Genomic DNA, 21,710 nt, shown 5'->3' with positions numbered 1-21,710 from the left:
CTGGGTTTGCGGCATTTGGGAGCCAAAACGTCTGAGTATCAAGGTGTTCGGGATCCAAGGTACGACTGTACAAAAAAGAAGCCTTAGAAAAAAAGATATTTATGATCAGCAGCAGCATCTAGAACCATGAAACACTTTCTCCCTTTAGAAGCGTAAATATGCATGTAGCTTCCAATACAGAAGCTCCTGTTTTGTGGTTTATGCTACAAATACCAGTATTTCCAGCCTTCAAATTTATCATTTATAATACTCCTGGTTGAAGCAGAGTGAGAGGTGGACAAAGAGAGGCTATTTCATGAGCTTGGCCGAATGATCAGCTATCATTTGGCACCTCCTGCCCCTGAACTCAATCCATGTAGGGCTTTATAAGAACTTTGCAATTTTAATAATTAGTGTTTGAGTTTTCTTCTTTTCTCTCCCCCCCCATACCCTTTTCTTTTGTATAATCTATTTTAGATTGTAATAGTGTGTCTTGTCTTTAATCTGTGTACAACACCTGGTAAACAGCAGGTGCTTTACAAAACATATATTTACATGCATTTAATATTATGTAACCTACAAGCCAATTCCAAGCATGTAGTCAGAAGTGAGTGCAGTGGCCCACTTCTATTTATGCACAATTATTATTATTAGTAGTAGTAGTAGTAGTCATCGTTGTCACTTTTTTTATTTACTTAATGAAACTCCAAGCAACTTTAGGATTTACCTAAGACAGGATATTTTAGGATATAGTTAGAGATTTTAAATTACTGACTTGCTGAAGCTGTTACTCTTGGGACATACAGTTCCAATGAAATGTATGATTACTGTAAGGAACTAACACCAAACATCTGATCTATGAATGTTTACTTGGAAGTAAGTCCCACTGATTTGAATGGGTTATTGTCAAGTAAGCAAATTTAGCATAAATCATCCTTGTAACTGTTTACTGTTGAGTATCTAGTCTGGCCATCTTCTCTCTGAGAGGTGGGGAAAAAACACACACAAGAGACCTCAGCATATTCATAGTAGTAACACCATTTGTCATATATACCATTTTTTAAAAAATCATTTCACACTATATTTGTGGGGTGATAACGGCTAATAAAGAATCTAGTCCATCAACCTAGACAATTAGGCTGATTTGAATTGCAATAATTTCATATAAATTTGCATAAAGCTTCTAAATACTGTATAATTCTTAGGGTTTGTTTTTTCCCCCACAACTCTAGTCCTGTATTATTTGATAAACCCTTTACTGCTCAGCCCTGTGGATTTGTACAGCAAAAGGTATAAATAATAGATAGGTGGATTGATGATAATCATAAGTAAGGAAAAAACATTCTAAACCAAAAGCAAAATCTATTATGGAATTACTCTAATAGTCCTAGCACAAATATTGCTTTTATAGCTTCCAATGAAATATTCCCCTCTCCAAACACACAGAGGAGATATCTTACTGTAATCAGCATTCTTCAATACTACAACAGAAAAGCCAGTATTTTGTTCACTCCACTAGCATTCACCAGCATAATTAAATCTGAAAACCACTTTTCCCGCAAGAACACAAGAACAACTTTCTAGATCAGGCCAATGGCCCATCTAGTCTATCATCCTGTTCTCTCAGTGGCCAGCAGATACCTGTGGTGAGCTTGCAAGCAGGACACGGGCACAACAGCACTCTGGCCAACTGCAATTCCAAGCAACTGGTATTCAGAGGCATACTGTCTCTGATAGTGGAAGTGGAACATACCCACTGTGGCTTAAATTCAGTTGAGTTCAGTTTCAAATTATATTTATCAAGTATTTTGTTGGCTGCTTGTTGGTAGAACAGAGAAAACAGCCCATAGTAAATAAGAATTGTCTGCACAGTCCTATGACTATTAACCCAGAGGTCAGCCCCACTGAGTTCAATGGGACTTATTCTCAGATAAGCGTGCAGAAATTTGCAGTCGAAAGTACTGCCCCTCTTTTCTCCTCTGTTAACAGTAGCAAAAACAGGCAATCAGTTTCACAGATACCTGATTAAACTTCCACAGTGTACCAAAGGCTTGGTGGTCATTTAAAACAGCATACATTAACACCAGGTTAACAGGAAGCATTCCACACTAATGTTTCAAATAGAAAATCAGAACCAGGAAGATTGTGAATCATTTAAAGCTGCAAGGAACAATACATTTGGCAAGTGTCACTGTCCTGTACCATGAATGTTGGCTGAAATTTTCTCAAACTAAAAAAGACAACACAGATATTGGCTCAACTCAAGAAGTTATGCCAAACCATGGTTTAAAAAGCTTAAGCTATAGTTTGGCACGATGCATGAACTGGAAAACCATATTCTGGTTTGCTGGCTGAAAAACTAAGAAATCATGGTTTCATAATTGTTTGCAAGCTGTGTGCTTGGCATGGTGTCTGAATCGATAAACCACAATTACATCCACCTCTCTGCCTTCATAAGTTGTTACAACACGGATTGGATGTGTTAAGGTGAACGCTATGAAAATGGCAGAGCTGGTGCAAACAAACAGTTCTGAACCATGGTTTGGGTTTTCAGCTATGGTTAGTACAAACTGTTATTAGGTATGATGTCTGAATTGAGCCATTGTAATTACTTATCCAAATAATTGCTCGTAAGGGTGGTCTACTTATACAAACAGCATATCCTTGGACAAAGGTATTTGCATGAATTGCGGCTCTTTGTCTCTTATTTGGGGAAAGGGAAAGAATCAGTACAAATCTTATTATTAGGAAAGAAGAGCTGCAATGTCATTAAATTCCTTCCACTGATGTTGCATGACTCATACAACTACCGCATGAGTAGTTAATTCCATGCCATCATTGCCTATCCCAGCTCTATGTTTCTAGAAAATTACTTAAGAAGTAACTATAATGTTTCATATTTAGAAAGAGAGAAGCACAATGAAAATATAATATAAATGCACATAACATATTGTTACTAGTCAACAAGGCATTCAAGCTGAAAAATACAGAGGGCATAACTACCCTCACAGGAGAGTGTGTAATAAAGCCAGCTGCACAGTAAGAAAAACAAAGTCAAATAACTGAATTTACCATGTTCAAGTTGGATTACTCAGTTTAGAAAAATGTAACAAATAATTCCAGCTCAGGTTTTCTGTTTATATACCAAAAATAAAACTTCTGATACTAAATTAGTCTTTTCTTTTAGAAATAAAGTATGAAATACAATAATGTATCAAATAAATCTCTCACATAATACATAGCACCAAACTGTACAGCTGACAACTAACATACACATGAAACAAAACTTACTAAACCTTTGCCACAAATGGGAAGGATAATGTGAGCATTGCTTCAGTGATTACTGACTCTTATGTTGAACAAAATGAATTTTTCATCGGAACATCTGATGTAAGAGAGGAATGTCATATAAAACTTCAATTTTTTTTTATTTAAAAAAATCATTTGATGTTCTCTTCCAATTTTGCTAATGTACAGAGTAGCTTATAGTATTGGATATGGTAACATTTTAAAATAAAAAGACACAACCCTAACCCACCTCCTGTACGTTCTTTTTCCCAGTTCCCACTGCCAGGTTTAGGTGGCTGCAAAGCAAGGTGCCTGTTCTCTGGTGGCCTCAGGGTGGATTCTAATCTGTGGAATTTGTGGATTCTGTCTCTGACAAGAATGGCATTGGCCCTTTCATCTTTATTGGAAAACTCTCTGGCATCAGGCCAACCAAGATCCTTCTTCTGGACTACATTAGCAATCTCTGCTACAAGATCTGATTCTGCCTTTTCTGTAGGGTTATACTTGTGCACATGAACAACATCTTCCCTTTCTCCTAGCAGCTTGGAAATGAGTGAATAGAAATCACCTGCACAGAGAAAAAGAGAGAGAAAGAGAAAAAAAAACAGATAAGAGAAAGAGGCAGAGGAGGCGGACAGACTGCAAGATTTTGTTGTGAGCTTGACAAAGAGCAGAAATAGGAAGTTATTCCTAAAAGCCAACTTGATTCAAAACTTCTGGCTGCTCAGGAACTCTTGACATAAATCACAGGCTGTTGCAGTCCTTAAATTTACACAACAATGCCTTTTTTTGACAAGGCATTTCAGAACCCAGGCAAATGAGGCCCCTTGCCTCTGGAAGGCTGTCCATGGGGGGGGGGGGGGGAGCATAACTTTAGGAAGGATTATTTTAGCATTATTTAGCATCGGAACACTGGTGTACTTACCTCCTCTGAAATTTGCTACTAATAGCCTTCCATTTACAGGAAGCAGAAATTCAGAAGTGAAACCGGTTTGAAAGGAAATATATTCAATTTTTCACTAGATTCTACAGAATGTTAATACAATCTGGAAGTGAACCAGTTGCAATTGTGGTTGTGTGTTTTCCCCTACTGTATGCTTTTTGGAACTGCATTAGCCTGGAAATGGTGGAAAAATTACAGATTGGTAAATTCTCCCACAGAAATGTTTGATAGACTCATATATTTTTTAATATCTTTAGTTATATCAGATTCCTAACATTCTGGTTTATACATTATCTGTGTTATTTAAAGTTCCATACCTAGCCAATATCCTTTCCCCCCAACCAGTGTTGTTAGCTAGATTGCCTGTGCTAGAAAATTGCACCATGTTTATATGAAGACTGCCAGGAAGGATTCCCCACCCCCATTTCCTATGTTGCCTGGTTTCACTTGAGTCTGTTTCCTGTGTGTTGAATATGACTTTTTTTCAGAAGATCGACAACTTTGTTAATTCAACTATTTCAGAAATGATAAGCATATCAAACATATTCAGAATATGCATCCAGAATTCAGGAAAGAATAGCTAATATGCACCTACTGTGATGCAAGCTCAAGGTTTGCTAGATCTAGGCCCTTTTATCGCATTTGAGTACAATCGTAACTAAAGAAGATACAGTAGAATATTTCACTTGAGCACTCCAGATGTGCACCACACACTCTTCCACTTGCAATCTGAAGATTACTGTTATCAAAGCAGGGCAGCTTACAACTGTTGAAGCACACTAGAGTATATGACATATAAATAAAATAAAAAAGCAAGGTCTGGTAGAAGCCTGAAAGAAGAAAATTCAAAAGAAAGGAGGAAAGGGAGGTATTCATTCACTCATTACACATCACTTAAAACTAGCTGGGTAGATTTGAACGGGATCCAATTTGTTGCTGATGTAAACGCACTTGCTTACAAAGCAGCAGCAACAAGCTCTTCGCCGTCTGCAGGTTTTATGTGCGGCCAGCGTCAGCGCAAGCCATCAAGAACATATTGTTCTACTCAACAATTTTGTTAAGAGCCAGCAATTGTCGGCAGCTGGACATGTGTTCAGTTGTGCTACATCTTATTCTAATTTGCATCTTGCCACCAAGAGCCAAAACTGCAAGGCACATCGGCAGTGGCAGCCTGAGGGAGGGAGCCCTGACCTGAAAGGGACTGACATTTGACTCCTCTGGCAGCCATTTCCAGACTAGATAATTTCTTCTTATAGAGTCCCTGTAGAGCAGAGACTCAGAAGGCAAGTGACAGCTTGAACACCTAAAGCAGGCTTCCTCAACCTCGGCCCTCCAGATGTTTTGAGACTACAATTCCCATCATCCCTGACCACTGGTCCTGCTAGCTAGGGATCATGGGAGTTGTAGGCCAAAAACATCTGGAGGGCCGAGGTTGAGGAACCCTGATCTAAAGCAACCGGCCCAATCTGGTGCCCTTCAGCTGTGTTGGACTACAACTCCCATCATTCTTGACCACTGGCTATGCTGGCTGGGGCTGATGAGAACTGTAGTCCAAAACAAACAGGAAGGCATTAAGCTGGGAAAGGCTGATCTAAGGACTAAGGGAGACTTGCATTTGCTTCCTCCAGTGCCTCTTGTGTCAGCAACCATGAGCCAGAAACAACAGGAGACATCAGAACAAGCATCCTGGGTGAGGAAGCAATTGCCTCCTTGAAGATCTGCTGTGGCTCAGTACTGCAGCAGCAGCTGGAATATCCAGTGTTGAGAAGGGGGACTTGTACACATCTGTGCCTGTTCCTAACAATTCTTCTCTGTTCTGTTGTATATTAGAGATAACCTAAATCACCTTGAGCTCTTTGGTTAGCAGGAGGAATATAAATACTTTAAATGATCTATTCAACCTCTGCACTGGAGGAAAGGGCTTAGTCCTTTATCACTTTATGCTTCTTTCTTTCTGTTTTGGATTGGTGGCTGTAAACAGTCCGTAAATAAATATCCCCGCCTTGGTGACACAACCATTAACTTCCGCAAATATGCTGGCTCACAAGTATTTCCATTAGACTGAGAGGATAATGAATTAAAAGGTTAAGGATTTCAATTATTTAGACTTCTTTTAAAAATGCATTTATGGAACCATGTCATAAAATCTTCTTAAAAGTTTCACATTAAAGCAATAATAAACGTAAATGGTAAGTTAAGGCTTCAGGACTCTCACGGAAAATGCAATTTTAAGAACTCAGCAAGGGGGGAAATTAAGTCTTTTCAAAATGACCCTAAGAGAGTCTGTCATGTTTATAAACAGTCCTGGCTCAACGGTTCCAGCTAAATTTCCAATTTCAGCCTTTGGAAGGGGAATGTCCCCAGTGAAATCCCCTGTCAGAAAATAATTATCAGAGTTAATAGGGCCAATTTTGGTGAAATGAACAAAGCAAATTGGAGCTGAACATAATGTGTTAAGCCATCCCCACTAACATGCTTGATAAAACATCCTTAATGTTGCTTTCCTTCAACCACATACTACTGCATTTATGGCCAACTCTTATCAGATGCTTTCTACTGTTACAGAAACCACAGCACAACCACCGTCGCCATCGTCACAGCTGCATTTTAAAATCAGTTATGACATATACCTTTCCTCATACAAGGGATTAATCCAATTCCTGTATGCCTAAGCACCCTTTGTAGGTGATGTGTCTATATCTTCTACTTTGGTACCTGTCCAAACATCCATGAGGAATTGCCTCCCAAATAAACTCAAGTATGAAGGGTGTGGCATGGTGGGGGGGAGAAAATCAAACAGCTGTCGACATATCATGCTGTATGTATGTGTGATGGGACGATGAGCTGCTTGTGTGTAAAATCCTAGTCCCTCAGAGTTTGGTCAAGTTTGCAAACCTCTGTCTGTAACGGAGCCCCTTAAACATGGCTCCGTCAGTCGCTGGCAGATTCCGACAGTGGTTGCTTTCGGAATCGCTTCCAACATAAAAGCTCCTTAACGGAAACACGTCTTCTGGACTCTCTGCGTGACAGTTTCCGGCGAGGAGTGGGTGTCCCTACAGGAGGTCCTGAAACCTCCCCACTGTTTTCGCTGGAAGTGTCTCTGAGCCATCCCTCCAGCTCCCTTTCCCTCAGCCCAGCTCCTCTCCCCCTACTGGTTCCCTCTTCAGCTGCTGAGTCTCTCCCAACCTGTGTGAGCCCTTTCACTTCCCTTCCTTCCGATGGCAGTTCCCTGACATCCACCTCCCCTCCAGGGCCCCCTTCATCCCCTCTCGCCCCCTCCTCTACGGGCGGTGAGGAGGCAAAACCCCGGAATGAACTTCCTTCATCTTCCGATGTCCCGAACACTTCTCTCCACCTGTTGCGGTTCCTGGTCTCGAAGTACTCCTCCTCCTCAGAGTCCATCTCCCCTTCCCCTTCCGATTCCGAGAATCCTTCCAACTCCTCCTCCTCATCGGTGGTCCCAAAGTATTCCCTCCGGAACCTCTCCACAGGCTGAGGTTTCCTTGGGAACCTTTGATGGAACGTTTCTATCAATACCTCGTCATTGATATCTTCTGCCATTACCCAAGTGTTTTCTGACTCCGGTTCTCCTTCCCACGCTACCAAATACTCCACCTGATCCCCCTTCCATCTGGCGTCGAGGATTTCTGCCACATGGCTGCTGCATTCCCTTTCTTCTATGACCGGTCCCCGAGTGGCCATCCCTTCTCGTCCCCCCTCATACGGTGACAGTAACGACCTGTGAAATACTGGGTGCAGTTTCATGTGGTTGGGTAACCGGAGCCTGAAAGCCACTGGGTTGACCTGTTGAATGACCTCAAAGGGACCCAATCTCCTGGGTCTTAATTTCTTACAACCTCCTTTGAACGGCAACCCTTGGGTTGACAGCCACACCCTATCTCCCACCCTTATGGTTTCACCTTCCCTTCGGTTCTTGTCTGCCTGCCTCTTGTATTCTTCCTTCGCCCTTTCTAAGTTGAGTTGGAGCTGACGATGGATTGCTTCCATTTCTTCTACAAAATGCTCGGCTGCCGGGACACCCCATCTCTCCCCTTCTCCCCCTGGGAAAGCCCTGGGATGACACCCATAATTAGCCAAGAAGGGGCTCATCCCTGTGGACACATTCTCGGCATTGTTGTAGGCAAATTCCGCCAGCGCCAACTTTTCTACCCAGTCATTCTCTCTGTCATTGACATAACACCTCAGGTATTGCTGGAGGACCCCGTTTGCTCTTTCCGCCTGCCCGTTGGTTTCAGGGTGCCGGGCAGTCGAAAAGTTGACCTCCACCTGCAGTAAGCTCATGAGCTTCCTCCAGAACCTGGAAGTAAATTGTTTTCCTCGGTCTGAGACCACCCTCAATGGCACCCCGTGCAACCTAAAAATGTGTTCTACAAATAACTTCGCTGTCTCTTCCGCCGTGACTGCATGCGAGCAGGCTACAAAGTGGCACATCTTTGTTAGTAGGTCTACCACCACCATGATGGCTGTTTTCCCCTTGGACTTCGGCAGATCAGTCATAAAATCTATCGACACTGCCTCCCAAGGTCGTTCTGGGGTTGGTAAGGGTTCTAATAGCCCCGCCGGTGCCCGCCTCTCCCCTTTGGCTCGCTGGCATTGCTCACACCCTCTTACATACTCCCGTACATCTTCCCTCACCTTAGGCCACCAAAATTCCCTGGTGACCAACCACATGGTTTTGTGTTGTCCAAAATGCCCCGCCGTGGGGCTGTCGTGCAACTGCTTGAGTACCCTCCCCCTTAAGTCTCCTTCAGGGATATACAGTGCCCCTTTGTAATACAAAGCTCCATTTCTTTCCTCGAAACCCCCTGGTTCCTCTCCCTCACCCCTAAGACCTCTGAGCTTATTCTGGGCGTATTCATCATTCTCTGTTTCCTCTACCAGTTCTCTTTGTCCCACCAATGCCGCCCCACACACCCAGCGGTCCTCTGGAATGACATGTCTCTCTTCGGGTGCTCCCTCCTCCTCCAAATATTCAGGTTTGCGTGAGAGAGCGTCCGCCCTAATGTTCTCTGGGCCTGGCACGTAACAAATCTCAAAGTTAAATTTGGAGAACTCCTGGGCCCATCTCACTTGCCGTTGGTTGAGCACTCGTGCCGTCCTCCAATACTCTAGGTTCTTGTGGTCAGTGCACACTTGCACCTTATGTTGTGCGCCAATTAGCAGGTGCCTCCATCTCCGGAACGCCTCATGAATGGCTAGTAGTTCTCGGTCATACACCGTGTAGTTCCTCTCGGATTTGTTCAGCTTTCGCGAAAAAAAGGCACACGGTCTCCACTCTGACTCCTCCTTCCCTGGCTGCAGAAGCACCGCCCCAATCGCTCTGTCTGATGCGTCAGTTTCCACTCTCATCGGTTTTTGTAAATCCACATGCAGGAGTTGTTGTTCCGAGGCGAAGGCCCTTTTTAGTTCCTCAAATGCTCGCTCCGCCTCCTCAGTCCAAACGAACTTCTTCTTACTGCTGAGACAGTCCGTAATGGGCGCCGTCAGGTGGGCAAAGTTTCGGATGAACTTACGATAGAAGTTCCCAAATCCTAGGAACCTCTGCACATCCTTCCTTGTTTTGGGTGTTTTTCCATTCCAGCACCGCCTGGACCTTGCCGGGATCCATGGCCAATCCCTTGTCTGACAGGCGATACCCCAGGAATTCCACCTCCTTGGTATGAAACTGACACTTCTCCAGTTTCACCCACAGCTGGTTGGCTTGCAGCCTGCTCAACACTTCTCTGACGTCTCTCACATGCTGCTCCTCATTCTCAGAATACACCAACACGTCGTCTAAGAAGGCCACACAATTCTTGTAAAGCAAAGGCCCCAGGACGTGGTTCATAAACGATTGAAAGCACGCGGAGCCTCCTTGTAGGCCGAAGGGCATAACTAAATATTCAAATGCCCCCAAAGGGGTGAACATGGTGGTTTTCCATTCATCCCCCTTCCTTATTCGTATCAGGTTGTACGCCCCCCTTAGGTCCAGTTTAGTAAAAATCTTTCCCTTCCTGACCCTTGTCAAAATGTCGTCAATCCTGGGCATAGGGAAAGCCACTGGTTCTGACACTGCATTTAAGGCCCTGAAGTCACACACAAGCCTCGGCTTGTTCGTGTTTTTTTTATCCACAAAAAACACTGGGCTGCCCCCCACCGCCCTGGACTCTCTGATGAACCCTCTCTTCAGGTTCTTGTCAATGAACTCTCTTAGCTCCTGCATCTCTCTGTCTGACATGGCGTACAGCTTGCCTACAGGGAGCTGTGCCCCAGGGAGTAAATTGATTTGACAGTCAAAGGGTCTATGCGGGGGTAATTGGTCAGCTTCCCTTTCGCTGAAGACGTCGCGGAGATCTGCGTATTGTCGTGGTACCTTCACGTTCTCCGTTACTTCAGTCCCTGCTAGGGTGGCTTGGGCCCCTGCCAAACCCTTTCCCTCTTTGCAGTGTTCTAAGCAATGTGCTGAACCAAAAGAAACCACTCTCTGATGCCAGCCCACCAGCGGATCATGTAACGCTAGCCAGCTCATCCCCAATATAATGGGAGCTCCTCCCAAGGTGGCCACATTAAACGCTATCAGTTCGGTGTGCCTTGCCACCTTCATTATCATTGGGACGGTCTGCAAGCTGACTTCTCCTCCCAACAGCTCCCTGCCATCGATCGTGGTCACCTGCAGGGGGTTGCTTAAAGGGATCGTCTGTATCTGGTGTTCAGCTGCAAACTCTTTGCTCATGAAATTGCAGGAGCTGCCTGAGTCCAACAGCGCCTTTATCTTTAGAGGGTGTCCGTTTGGCAGCTCTAGCGCCACTTCTATCACTAGGGCGGGTTTAGGAGGTTCTGGCGTGGGCACTTTCACTGCTCTTTGGCCTGACTGCTGTGCCCCGACGGTGGCAGCCAGGCGTTGGCTTTTACTTGCTTCGGTATTTCTTCCTCTCTTCCCTCCACAGCTCCTACCATCCCTTGCCATTCCTTCCTCTGGGGGCAGACTCTGGCAAAGTGACCTGGCTGTTGGCAGAGATAGCATTTCCGGGCGCCTTTTCCCTCCTTCTTTCCCCCCTCACTGGGCTTTGAAACTGCGCGCGCGCGCGCTGTTCCGATTTCCATCGGCTCTGCCGGCGGGAAAGTTGGCTCTGGAATGTCTGGAATGCGGAACTCCTTCCAACGTTCCCCCTTCCCTTCCCGCCTCTCCAATGCTCTCGCCTCCTGGCGCGCTCCTATGGTCAGCGCTGATTTGGTCAGCTGGTCCATAGACTCCGCCCTGGGCGCCCGGGAAAGTTCGTCTTTCACAGCCGAAGAAAGCCCTTCTTCAAAAAGCATTTGAATGGGTTCCGCCGATAGATCCCACCCCAATTTATGGATCAACATGGTGAATTCAGTCCAGTACTCACGGACAGATCGGCTCCCCTGTTTGCAAGCCATTAACTGTCTGCGGACCACTCCCTGTTCAATATCGCTGGAAAACATCAGATCCATGGCGCGAAAGAACTTCATCGTGTCCTTTAGGACGTCACTATTCGCTGCCATCAGGGGTCTAACCCAGTCTCTCGCCCCCTTTTCAAGATGCCCAATCACGAAAGCCACTCTTGATTCCTCGTCAGGGAATTCATCAAACTGCAGATTGAGGGCATATTGCATCTCTGTCCGAAAGCCATGATAGTCTTTGGGCTCCCCCCCAAACTTCTGCACCAATCCTGGTACCTTTCTGACGAGCTGGGTGTCTTTCCCCTTTTTGTCTGCATCCTGAGCCCTCCTCTCCTCAAGCCTCGCCGTCTGCAGCGCTAGCTGGACCTCCAACACCCGGTACCTTTCTTCCAGGCTTGGACCCGCTCCAGCTCCTGCTTCTCCGGTTCCGGCTGGGTTGCTCATGATGCCTTCTCCTGCACAAGCTGCTCACGAAGACTGTCGGAATGCTGTGATGGGACGATGAGCTGCTTGTGTGTAAAATCCTAGTCCCTCAGAGTTTGGTCAAGTTTGCAAACCTCTGTCTGTAACGGAGCCCCTTAAACATGGCTCCGTCAGTCGCTGGCAGATTCCGACAGTGGTTGCTTTCGGAATCGCTTCCAACATAAAAGCTCCTTAACGGAAACACGTCTTCTGGACTCTCTGCGTGACAGTTTCCGGCGAGGAGTGGGTGTCCCTACAGGAGGTCCTGAAACCTCCCCACTGTTTTCGCTGGAAGTGTCTCTGAGCCATCCCTCCAGCTCCCTTTCCCTCAGCCCAGCTCCTCTCCCCCTACTGGTTCCCTCTTCAGCTGCTGAGTCTCTCCCAACCTGTGTGAGCCCTTTCACTTCCCTTCCTTCCGATGGCAGTTCCCTGACAGTATGCAAACTTCCCTTCTGGCATCATTATTACAAAAGCCAGCAAAATGATAATTCACCTCACATTCCTGTTATTTCAAAGCTGTTTTGTGCAAGTGAGAGCCACGACTCTGAGATAAAGGGTTTAATATTCTGTTGGGAGCTGCCCAGAGTGGCTGAGGAAACCCAGCCAGATGGGTGGGCTATAAATAAATTATCATCATCGTCATCATCATCATTCCTGTCTCCCAAAGAGCAATAATACCCAATGGGACCATGTGTCTCAGTGGCAAAGAACAAGCTTAAGAACATAAGATGAGTCCTACTTGATTAGACCAAAGGACTATCACAGTGGCCAGCCAGATGCCTTTGGGAAGCCCATGAACAGGATGTAAGTGCAATAACTCTGTGCCACTCCTGATTCGTAGCAACTAGTATGCACGTGCATTCACATTACTAGAAGCCATGGATACTTCACGAATCTGTCTAACCCCCGGTTCAAATACATCAAAATTTACTAATTTTAAATGGCCCCTATCCATCCCCAAACAGAGCCAAGTTTCCAACTGTGAAGGCATATTGAGGGCTTACACTCATTTAGGGTATGAACCAAGTATGAGTGACTACTATCCCCTATTGTACCTCTGCAGCTAATAGGAGCGACATGCGGCTTCCACTGAAGAAGGCCAAGTCTGAAGCCCAAATGGTGAAATGGGCAGCAGCAAAAGACAAGGTTGTTTTGGTCAGGATGTTTCATCTCAGGAACTTCCATTACCTGAGGGATAACTCAGTCAGTAGAACATGAGTCATTGGTTCAAGACCCACTTTGGGCAAAAAAATCCTGCATTTCAGATTTTTAGGAAACAACGAAACATGCCTCTCCCCACCCCCCACCCCAGCTTTTAATGGAATTTGATGTTGCTACTGAAGTGGGTTTGCCAACTGCTTTTATCTATAACTTTTCCACAGAGAGATTTTTTAATGTTATTATTTGCTGCCTAAAGAAGGCTTGTGACTGATAATAAATTTAAATGATAAATAATACCAAATGAGATGAATTAAACAACCCTCTCATTTATTTATATCCTTCAACACCTTTCTGATATTATTGCTATATTCGTCCAAATGGCAGAACAGAAATATCTCAAGAGGAAAACATTTCATTTGTTTAGATATCACACTGTTTTTTGTATGGGCACTTTAAAACAGCTGATTCTGCATTGCTTGAAGCCTTAGGCACTCTGGCGCTGTGGCAATCTCAACTTCTCATCGAGAACTACATATGCAACCCACTCCTCCTACACTGAAAAGATAGAATATGAAGTCTCATCCAGGGATGATGAAGTAGATTCCTGGGTGATAAAACAGCAGCTCAAAGGCTTGTACACTAAATGCAGACAACTTTACTTCAGTAATGCAAAAAACAGACGAAAGCTGTACAGTGAGAAGAGGAAAATGGGGTGTTTAACATACAGTGGTACCTCAGGTTACATACGCTTCAGGTTACAGACGCTTCAGGTTACAGACTCCGCTAACCCAGAAATATTACCTCGGGTTAAGAACTTTGCTTCAGGATGAGAACAGAAATCATGCTCTGGCGGCGCTGTGGCAGCGGGAGGCCCCATTAGCTAAAGTGGTGCTTCAGGTTAAGAACAGTTTCAGGTTAAGTACGAACCTCCGGAATGAATTAAGTACTTAACCCGAGGTTACCACTGTACCAATAGGATAACCATTTCTTAAGTATTTCTTTCAGAATAAGTTGGTTACACAAGCTTTCAGAAACCCATAGCCCCCAAACTAATGCTACAATTCCACCTTAATCCAACTAAGTTCGGGTGTGTTTTCTCAGTTTTCATAAAGAATACAACTTCACATCACCATTGTGCCCAAGGCCATTTGTCTTCCAGAACCAGTGTTTCAGTTATATGTAAGTAGCTATATTGTTTAATACAAATACATTTTTCAAGCTCCACATGGCACAAAACAGTTTAGACCTCAATCCGACTCCCAAGCTTAGTCACAACACTCCTTTTATGACTATAAACAAAGATTCATTTCAATCCCCCATCATGGAGAAGAACAGCAATGACCTACCTCACACAATTTTTGAAGGAGAATGAATACAAGAATGTAGCCCAACTGGACAATAAGAAGGAAGAAATAAAAGCTGGAAACTAAGGAGATTCACTGTCAATGCAAAATTTAAAAGCAATCCATTATCCAGCACTTCACTCATAATTTAGGAAAATGTATTGGTACACAGAGACATTAATAATTTTAAAAGGACACCTTAATGATTAACCACCCAGAACCAGTCCTAGAATTGGTTTTAATTCTTTCAGCAATTAAAACTTGTATTCGCTGGAACTACCGCAATTAAAGTCAGCAAGAAAAACATGGTGTATGAGAATTTAAATGAACCTGTTAAAATTACAGAAACTCCCACTCATTTTTAAAGAGGTTTGCTTTCTTTTTTGACCAACAAAAGCTAAAGAACCTGTTTCCATAGAAACATGTTAGAGATATATACACACACACGCTCACACATACACACCAAGTAGAGATTTGTTATTAAACAAAGCTGTACTGCAGCTTCTGTTTGGAGGATGTTTTTACAAGACAAGTTACAATCGGCAAAGCAGAATAAGTGTTTCAGTGATTAAAAAATGCTTCCGAACCACCATGTTAAATCATTACATATTCACTAGTTAACCCAGAATGAGTACCATCCAGATTAATCAGGGATCGCTAAGCTTGACAATTGTCATGCAAGATCCTCTTCAAATCCACAGAAGTCGCTTCAGAGGAATAGGTGTGTAAAATTTAAATCAATCTCAAATATTTGAATTGCAAGATTAAACCTAGCAATTCTTCCACATATTTGGATATGTGGAAATGTTGCGATTCAAACTGCAGCTCAACCATGGAATCAGACTCAGGGCAGTCTTGATTCTCTCAGTCTTGATTCTCTATCTGCAAAAATTGGATGAATTAAATACACCCCGCTTAACAGCAATGCTGGTGAGACTACTAATTTAGATGCAAGGCTCTTTCAATTATTTAACTCCACTATTTGGCTTACAAAGTGGTGCATGTGCAAAGACAGTAAAACAGAAGGCTTGAGATTGCAGCTTTAGAATGAGTCCTTTAAAAAGTCAAACAAAAATATTTGTGCTAACAGGATCACTTTGTTGGATACAACCTTAGGTAATGTTATCCTGAAAGATTCAGCCATAACAACATCCCATTGGGCTTGTGAGACATAATGAAGTGTTTGTAGGCCTGGATGCATACAGTTACACACATTTTGTATATATACAGTATTGAAATGCAACAAAGAAGGACTAGTATCCATTCCACATCTCCTTACATGTTAATATTAAAGCACAGGGATAATTCTTTGCACATTAAGATGCTTCCTTCTGTACATGAGTGGGTCAAACTGAAAATGGTCATTATGTCACAAAACTCCAACAAAATAAGTATTTAATATTTTTCATATATAATCAAGAATTAAAACTAAAAACATCTCTTTTTTCTTCTTCCAGGAAGAACACTCTTTATTTATTGAAGACATTTATACACCATTTAATTAATCATCTGCATTTCTAAACCCTACTAGCCCAATACAGCACACAAATAAATGACAATTGTATTAAGCAAATTTATCTGTGAACAAGAAAATCAAATGAGATTAAACTGTACTAATGAGTTTACCTGCAAGGTTAGGGACCAGTAATTGACTATTTCCTCTTGAATGATTATGCAAGGAGCAGCAATGCAATGGTAGGGATGATTTAAATGCTAGTTGTTGAACAGCTACCACTATTTTGATAAATCTCAATACAAAGAATGCAATTATCGCTACTATTTGAAACATTTTTGAAATCTATTTTATGAAACCAGTATTATACATACCCTGGTCTAAAACCTCCTCCTCATCTCTTTTTGGCTGTTGCATAACAGAAACTGTATCTCCACTTTTGGCTTCTGAAAAATAGAAAGGAGGAAATCTAATGATCTAAGAAAGAAATCGAAAAGCTAAAAGAGAAGTTAATAGAATTCAGATACCTGCACATATACATACTGGCTTTTGTAACTCAGATTAATTGCAAGGAGTCAGTACAATCCAACAATTTATTTTCTGATATAAATGCACAGCTTCATTTAACATAGTCTACTGCTCCAGCGGTTCCAAATTGAATAAAATATTGCGGGGGCCCAGGTAAGCCCTGCTCCACATAATCAATCACATGCTGTGGTGCACAAATCATTTACATGGCAGTGCCCATCAACTTTTGGGGCCTCCGGCCCCTTCAAATATTTTATGGGTGGCTGAAGCCCTCATGGCCCCTAGACCGTGTTTGCTCCTATGTACTGTTCAGTCTACACATGCACATAGGCTGCTTGGTCATTTAGTCTTTTATGATTCACAGTGGGAAGTTTGTGAGCACACAAGCCAACAGTAGTGAACTGAGGGAACTAATGTGAGGATTTTGCAGTTGCAATTCTGGCCAAAGGAATGACGTGCAAGGAGACCAGATTCACCAAGCAAAAATCTTCCTTACAGCAATAGGCTGGAGCAGGATATTAGTTATTTTCTGATCCCTGACCCTCTGACATGGCTGCAAGGAGGACATTGGAAGCATCCATTTCCTGGTTAAACTAACCACAGCTTTATATGAACTGGGCCACCGGGTTTAGTTTAAATCATACTTTATTGCAACAAGCCAAGCTCAAACTATGGTTTCTGATACTGGCCTGTTTCAATAAAACATAGTTTAGTCTTAAAAAATTAAGAGAAAGTTCCCCAGAAGGAGCATGGAAATTGCTTTGGTAGCATATGCCTCAATGGACTATGGGTGGAATTCAATATAATGCAAAGAAGGCATGTGTGCTGGGATCAAGGTCCACTTACGAAACAGCCCCCTGGAGATTTTCCCAGGCCACACGTCCAGATTCACACCTTGTTTGGATGGATAGAGAGGTGTGTGGATAGAAACTAGTCTATTATACAAAGGTAAAAACTGCATCTGTTGGTCCACCCACTCTGGCCTCAGGCTCCGCCCACCACCTTGGAAAATGGCCTAAAAGGGGGTGTGACTCTCGGGCTGAACAAGATTCACCAATCCAGCTCTCAGGAATGCAAATCTATGTCTATTTGTTTGGTCAGTTTCCATGCAAGTATCCTTTCGCTCAACCGTACCATTCTTTCTCCATTAATATTATCAATTAATTTTAAAAACCAAAAAACATACCTTCATGATGTCCATGGACCATAGTCATATCAGGCTTGACTGGAATGGGAATGTTTGCCTCCTGTGGTATGTTTTTGAACATCTCTGGGTCTATGTTCCTTGTACAAGTCTTGTATGAGACTGCATGTTTGGCTTCCATGTAATACATAATGTAGAAATTGCACATTTCATCACTAGCTGTGCCCCTATAGCAAAATACAACAGAGAAAGACATGTGAGTAGTTTCAGCCATAGGATGAAACACATTTGTAGAGGCTGGTATTAAATCGCATGGGAGAGACAGAAAATTACCACCGCCACTGCCCAAATGATAAAAGGTTAGACCACAGTACACTTTAAACATTTCACATAAAAAATGCATTAAGACCTCTGACATAAAGGCCATTATCTCCAGCCGATTGCTTAGCATTTATATACACCAGTCTGCATAGTTTTCATCAACCATGCTAGAAATTAAGAACAGTTAGAATTTTGAACCTGCAATGAGCTTTTATTATTAGCTCCCTAGTTTACCTCCCAGCTCCTCAGGTGTGAACACAGACCCCCAAGTCCCCACCCCCGCACTGCTGCAAAACCTCATCAATTTCAATGGCTTTTTTGGTGGATGCATTTCACAAACTCCCTCAGTGCTTGGTGGACTGCATGCAAGAGGATCACTAACAGGGAACACAGCAGAATAAACTATTTCTTTCCTTCCTGAAGATTCCGCACACACAAACACACACACACACACACACACACACACACACACCCTCTGCCCAGATGATGTATTCCATTTACAAGTCATCAATAATTTAGAGTTTTAATTTAGGACTCTTCTATTTAATGCTCCTCATTGGCCCCCTCCTCCCTGCCTGCCAGGCCACAGGGTATACATCCAAGTTAAAAATTTAGCTTCATTATGTCATGGGACACTAAGTGCAGCATCTTCCATTTAGATTAAAAGATGCTGCAGACCCCAGAATACAAAACGAAAAGATACACACAACTTAAATGCTGCTTTTCAGAAAAGCATCAGGGAGGACTTACTTTAGGCAGAAACCTAACAAGTAACAGTTATCTATAGACTTGGAAGCGATAGTAGTAACCTATTTAAAATCTAGGTAATACAATAAAGTTCTCTAACATTTGGTATGTCGATATGTTCTATTTTGAGAGACAATTGCAATATCCTCCAGCAGTTCTTATCAATTCAATGGGCAGTGCCAGGCTCCTGAGAGACAGACTCAAAAAACAGCAAGTGGCCTGCAATAAGGTGTCTCCCGCTCTTTTAATTAGCTTTCACCATCAAGCTGGTGTGGGGGTGGACTAGGTGGAAGCAGCAAAGACGTCAATGATGACTTTTCTTCGTGGCATCATGCAGCATTCATTTATTCACCATGGCAACAATAACGGCATCAGTTTGTTGCGGGGGGGGGGGGAATGAAAGAGACCAGACCTTCCCAAATGTGAATGGCTATTTCAGCCTTTGAAAATGTGGAATCTCTTGCCCACCACAGAAAGCTGCTTGAAAAAAATTGTTTAAAGCTTCTTTTTCTTTTATTGAGTGCAACCCGTCAACACGTGATTTAGATACCCACCTCTTTAGTATATAAGCAAAGCACTCAAGTGCAATAGAGGAGTGATCTAACCCATCTACATATCTCAATAGTATCAAAACACTGTCAAGGTTTTTGACATAGCACACCTCTGGAAGATTAATCTGTTTAGTTTGTTTTTGTTGTTAGTAAGATGACAGGAATTAGTGGAGCAACAAGTCTTTCCCCTGCCTCCGAGAAGCATTTAATTCCTTTCCTTTGGGTGAGAAAGGAATGGGTCACAATGGCTTGTTTACTCTAGCAGGGGTGGGGAACCTTAGGGCCATGAACTGGATATGGCTCTCCACATCTCTATATCTGGCCCTTATGACTCTCTCCAGGCCCTGCTCCATGACCTCTTTGAGTGATTTTGCACAGCTGGAATGTTTACTTGAACGAGATGTGCATGTGCAGAAATCTTTGGTTTTTACATAGCTGGAATGGAGATTATTGTATGAGATTGGAAGAGTCACATCGACTGCTCCACCCACTTTTTGCCTTGGCCCACAGGCTGTATTTTCCTCAGGGTCAATTGAGGAAAATACAGCCCCCCAGGCTGGGGGTGGGAGGCTCCTCATTCTGGATCTACAGGAATACCCAGAAAATGAAGCAGAGAATTTAGACATAAATAAGGCCATAGTGTTGATAACACCAAGGTTTGATTCCTGTATGGGAGAGATGCATATTCCTGCATTGCAGGGAATTGGATTAGATGACCATTGTGGTCCCTTTCCAACTCTATGATTCTTATGACACCAGTTTTACACTTCAGGAAGTAGTGTAGCGCTTTTTCAGCATTATGTAAGGGTGGGTGAAAACGCCCCTGGATATCAAGTCAATCTTGAGGAGACATGAAACCATAAGGGAACATGAAATGTGGGGAAGGGGGAAATAAGGTTTCCAAGGGGTTAGCTTTTAAATACAAGGTGTGGCTGAGAGTTTCTCTCTTTTTTAAAAAATGGGGAATATCAAGCAGCAGCTTAGTTGCCTGCAGCAGTCTGGCTGTCTTTCTAACAGAATGCTCTCCACCGCTTGCCAATTTGCTGCTGGGCATAACTCACAAAGCCTTACACAGCTTGGGTCCAAAGTACCTTAAAAAGCCATCTGCTCCACCTTGATCACTGAGATTCTCTCATGGGTCACTTCTGGTGGTTGCCGGCACCCCTGGTGTTTGATTGCCCTTTACTAGGGACCAAGCCCTTGGTGTGGCAGGCCCTGCCCTATGGAATTCCCTGACAGCAGAGGTTTGGCAGGAGTAGTCTCTGCCTTCTTTCAGCTGTGTTCTGAAAACTTTACTGTTTAGACATGACTTCACAATACAGTTTTCTCTTTTTAACCAGCTACTATCTACTGATATTTTATTGATGCTTTAAATTATTCTTTATGGATATTTATGGACTTTTTATTATATTTGTATGCTGTAAACCACCCTGATATACTTTATGAAAAATCCAGATTATAAATATTTAAATTTTAAGAATGTGGAGTTCATAATCCTCATGTCGGTCTAGGTAACCACAGAAACAAGGCTCAAGTAACTGTACTTTAGATACAGGACTTTCATCAATGCTAGATGCATACTGCTTGGAGAAATTTATTCTTGGCAAATGAATAACTTTATCATAATCCCTAGCAGAACTGCCATTTAATGTTTAGGAAGTAGCCTTACATCAAGGAAGATCATTGGTCCATCTAGCTCAGTATTTTCTATACTGACTGACAGTAGGCTTCTACTGGATAACCAGGTCTTTGACTACACTAAGAGTGCTGAACTGAAATGGGAAAGGGTTACATGCCATTTTCCTTAGAAATGGAAGAGAGCAACCTCCTCTTTCCAGTTTATAATAATAAGAACACACTAACACAATATTTTCCACAGGTCATTCTGGAGTGCCACTAAAAAACATTGAGATCTTTAAAGTATAGACACACATACCCTATGAATGTTTTTGAAGATCTGCCTTCCCCAGTAAACAGGCATCTTGCTGCTAGAGTATCTCCATACTTAATTTCAACAGGGTTTTCTACAGGGTAGAATGCCTGAGAAATAAAACAAAATAGGTCAAGCATTTCAGATTAGCAGAAAGTGTGTTTCCTCTCATTCATCTTTTTGGAAATCATGGCTGCAATCCATGTGCGCTGTTCACTTGCTTACTTCAGGGCTGGCTAACCTCAGGTTCCCAGCAGCCATAGCCAGTATTGGCAATGGTCAGGGATGAAGGGAGTTGTCATTTTCATCATCATCATCATCATCATCATCAAACAACATCTGGAGGTCACAGTTTAACCACTCAGAGTTTACTCATTTAATTTTATTTACTTAAGTGTATCAAGAGATCTTTCAAGAGTTCCTGTGTACACAAAATTA

General features: G+C 42.9%; 1 protein-coding gene across 6 annotated transcripts in view; it reads right to left on the bottom strand.

Moving 5' to 3' along the window:
• The window catches only part of PAM (peptidylglycine alpha-amidating monooxygenase), a 126,511-nt gene that overhangs the window by 31,026 nt on the left and 73,775 nt on the right, over positions 1 to 21,710 (bottom strand). For 5 of the 6 annotated variants that reach the window (XM_080972425.1, XM_080972429.1, XM_080972427.1 and 2 more), the window contains exons 12-15: positions 21,279 to 21,382; positions 17,766 to 17,950; positions 16,426 to 16,497; positions 3,518 to 3,835 (exon numbers count right to left, since the gene is read on the bottom strand). In XM_080972425.1, the coding sequence (XP_080828551.1) occupies positions 3,518 to 3,835; positions 16,426 to 16,497; positions 17,766 to 17,950; positions 21,279 to 21,382 (679 nt within the window). The remainder of the gene's footprint in view (positions 1 to 3,517; positions 3,836 to 16,425; positions 16,498 to 17,765; positions 17,951 to 21,278; positions 21,383 to 21,710) is intronic. The other variant, XM_080972430.1, reaches the window with a different exon arrangement.

This window comes from Podarcis pityusensis (genome assembly GCF_964106645.2).
Source record: "Podarcis pityusensis genome assembly, chromosome: 11".
Taxonomy (NCBI): Eukaryota; Metazoa; Chordata; class Lepidosauria; order Squamata; family Lacertidae; genus Podarcis; species Podarcis pityusensis.
Note: the sequence above shows the minus strand (reverse complement) of the source record. Positions and strands in the feature narration are given on the sequence as shown.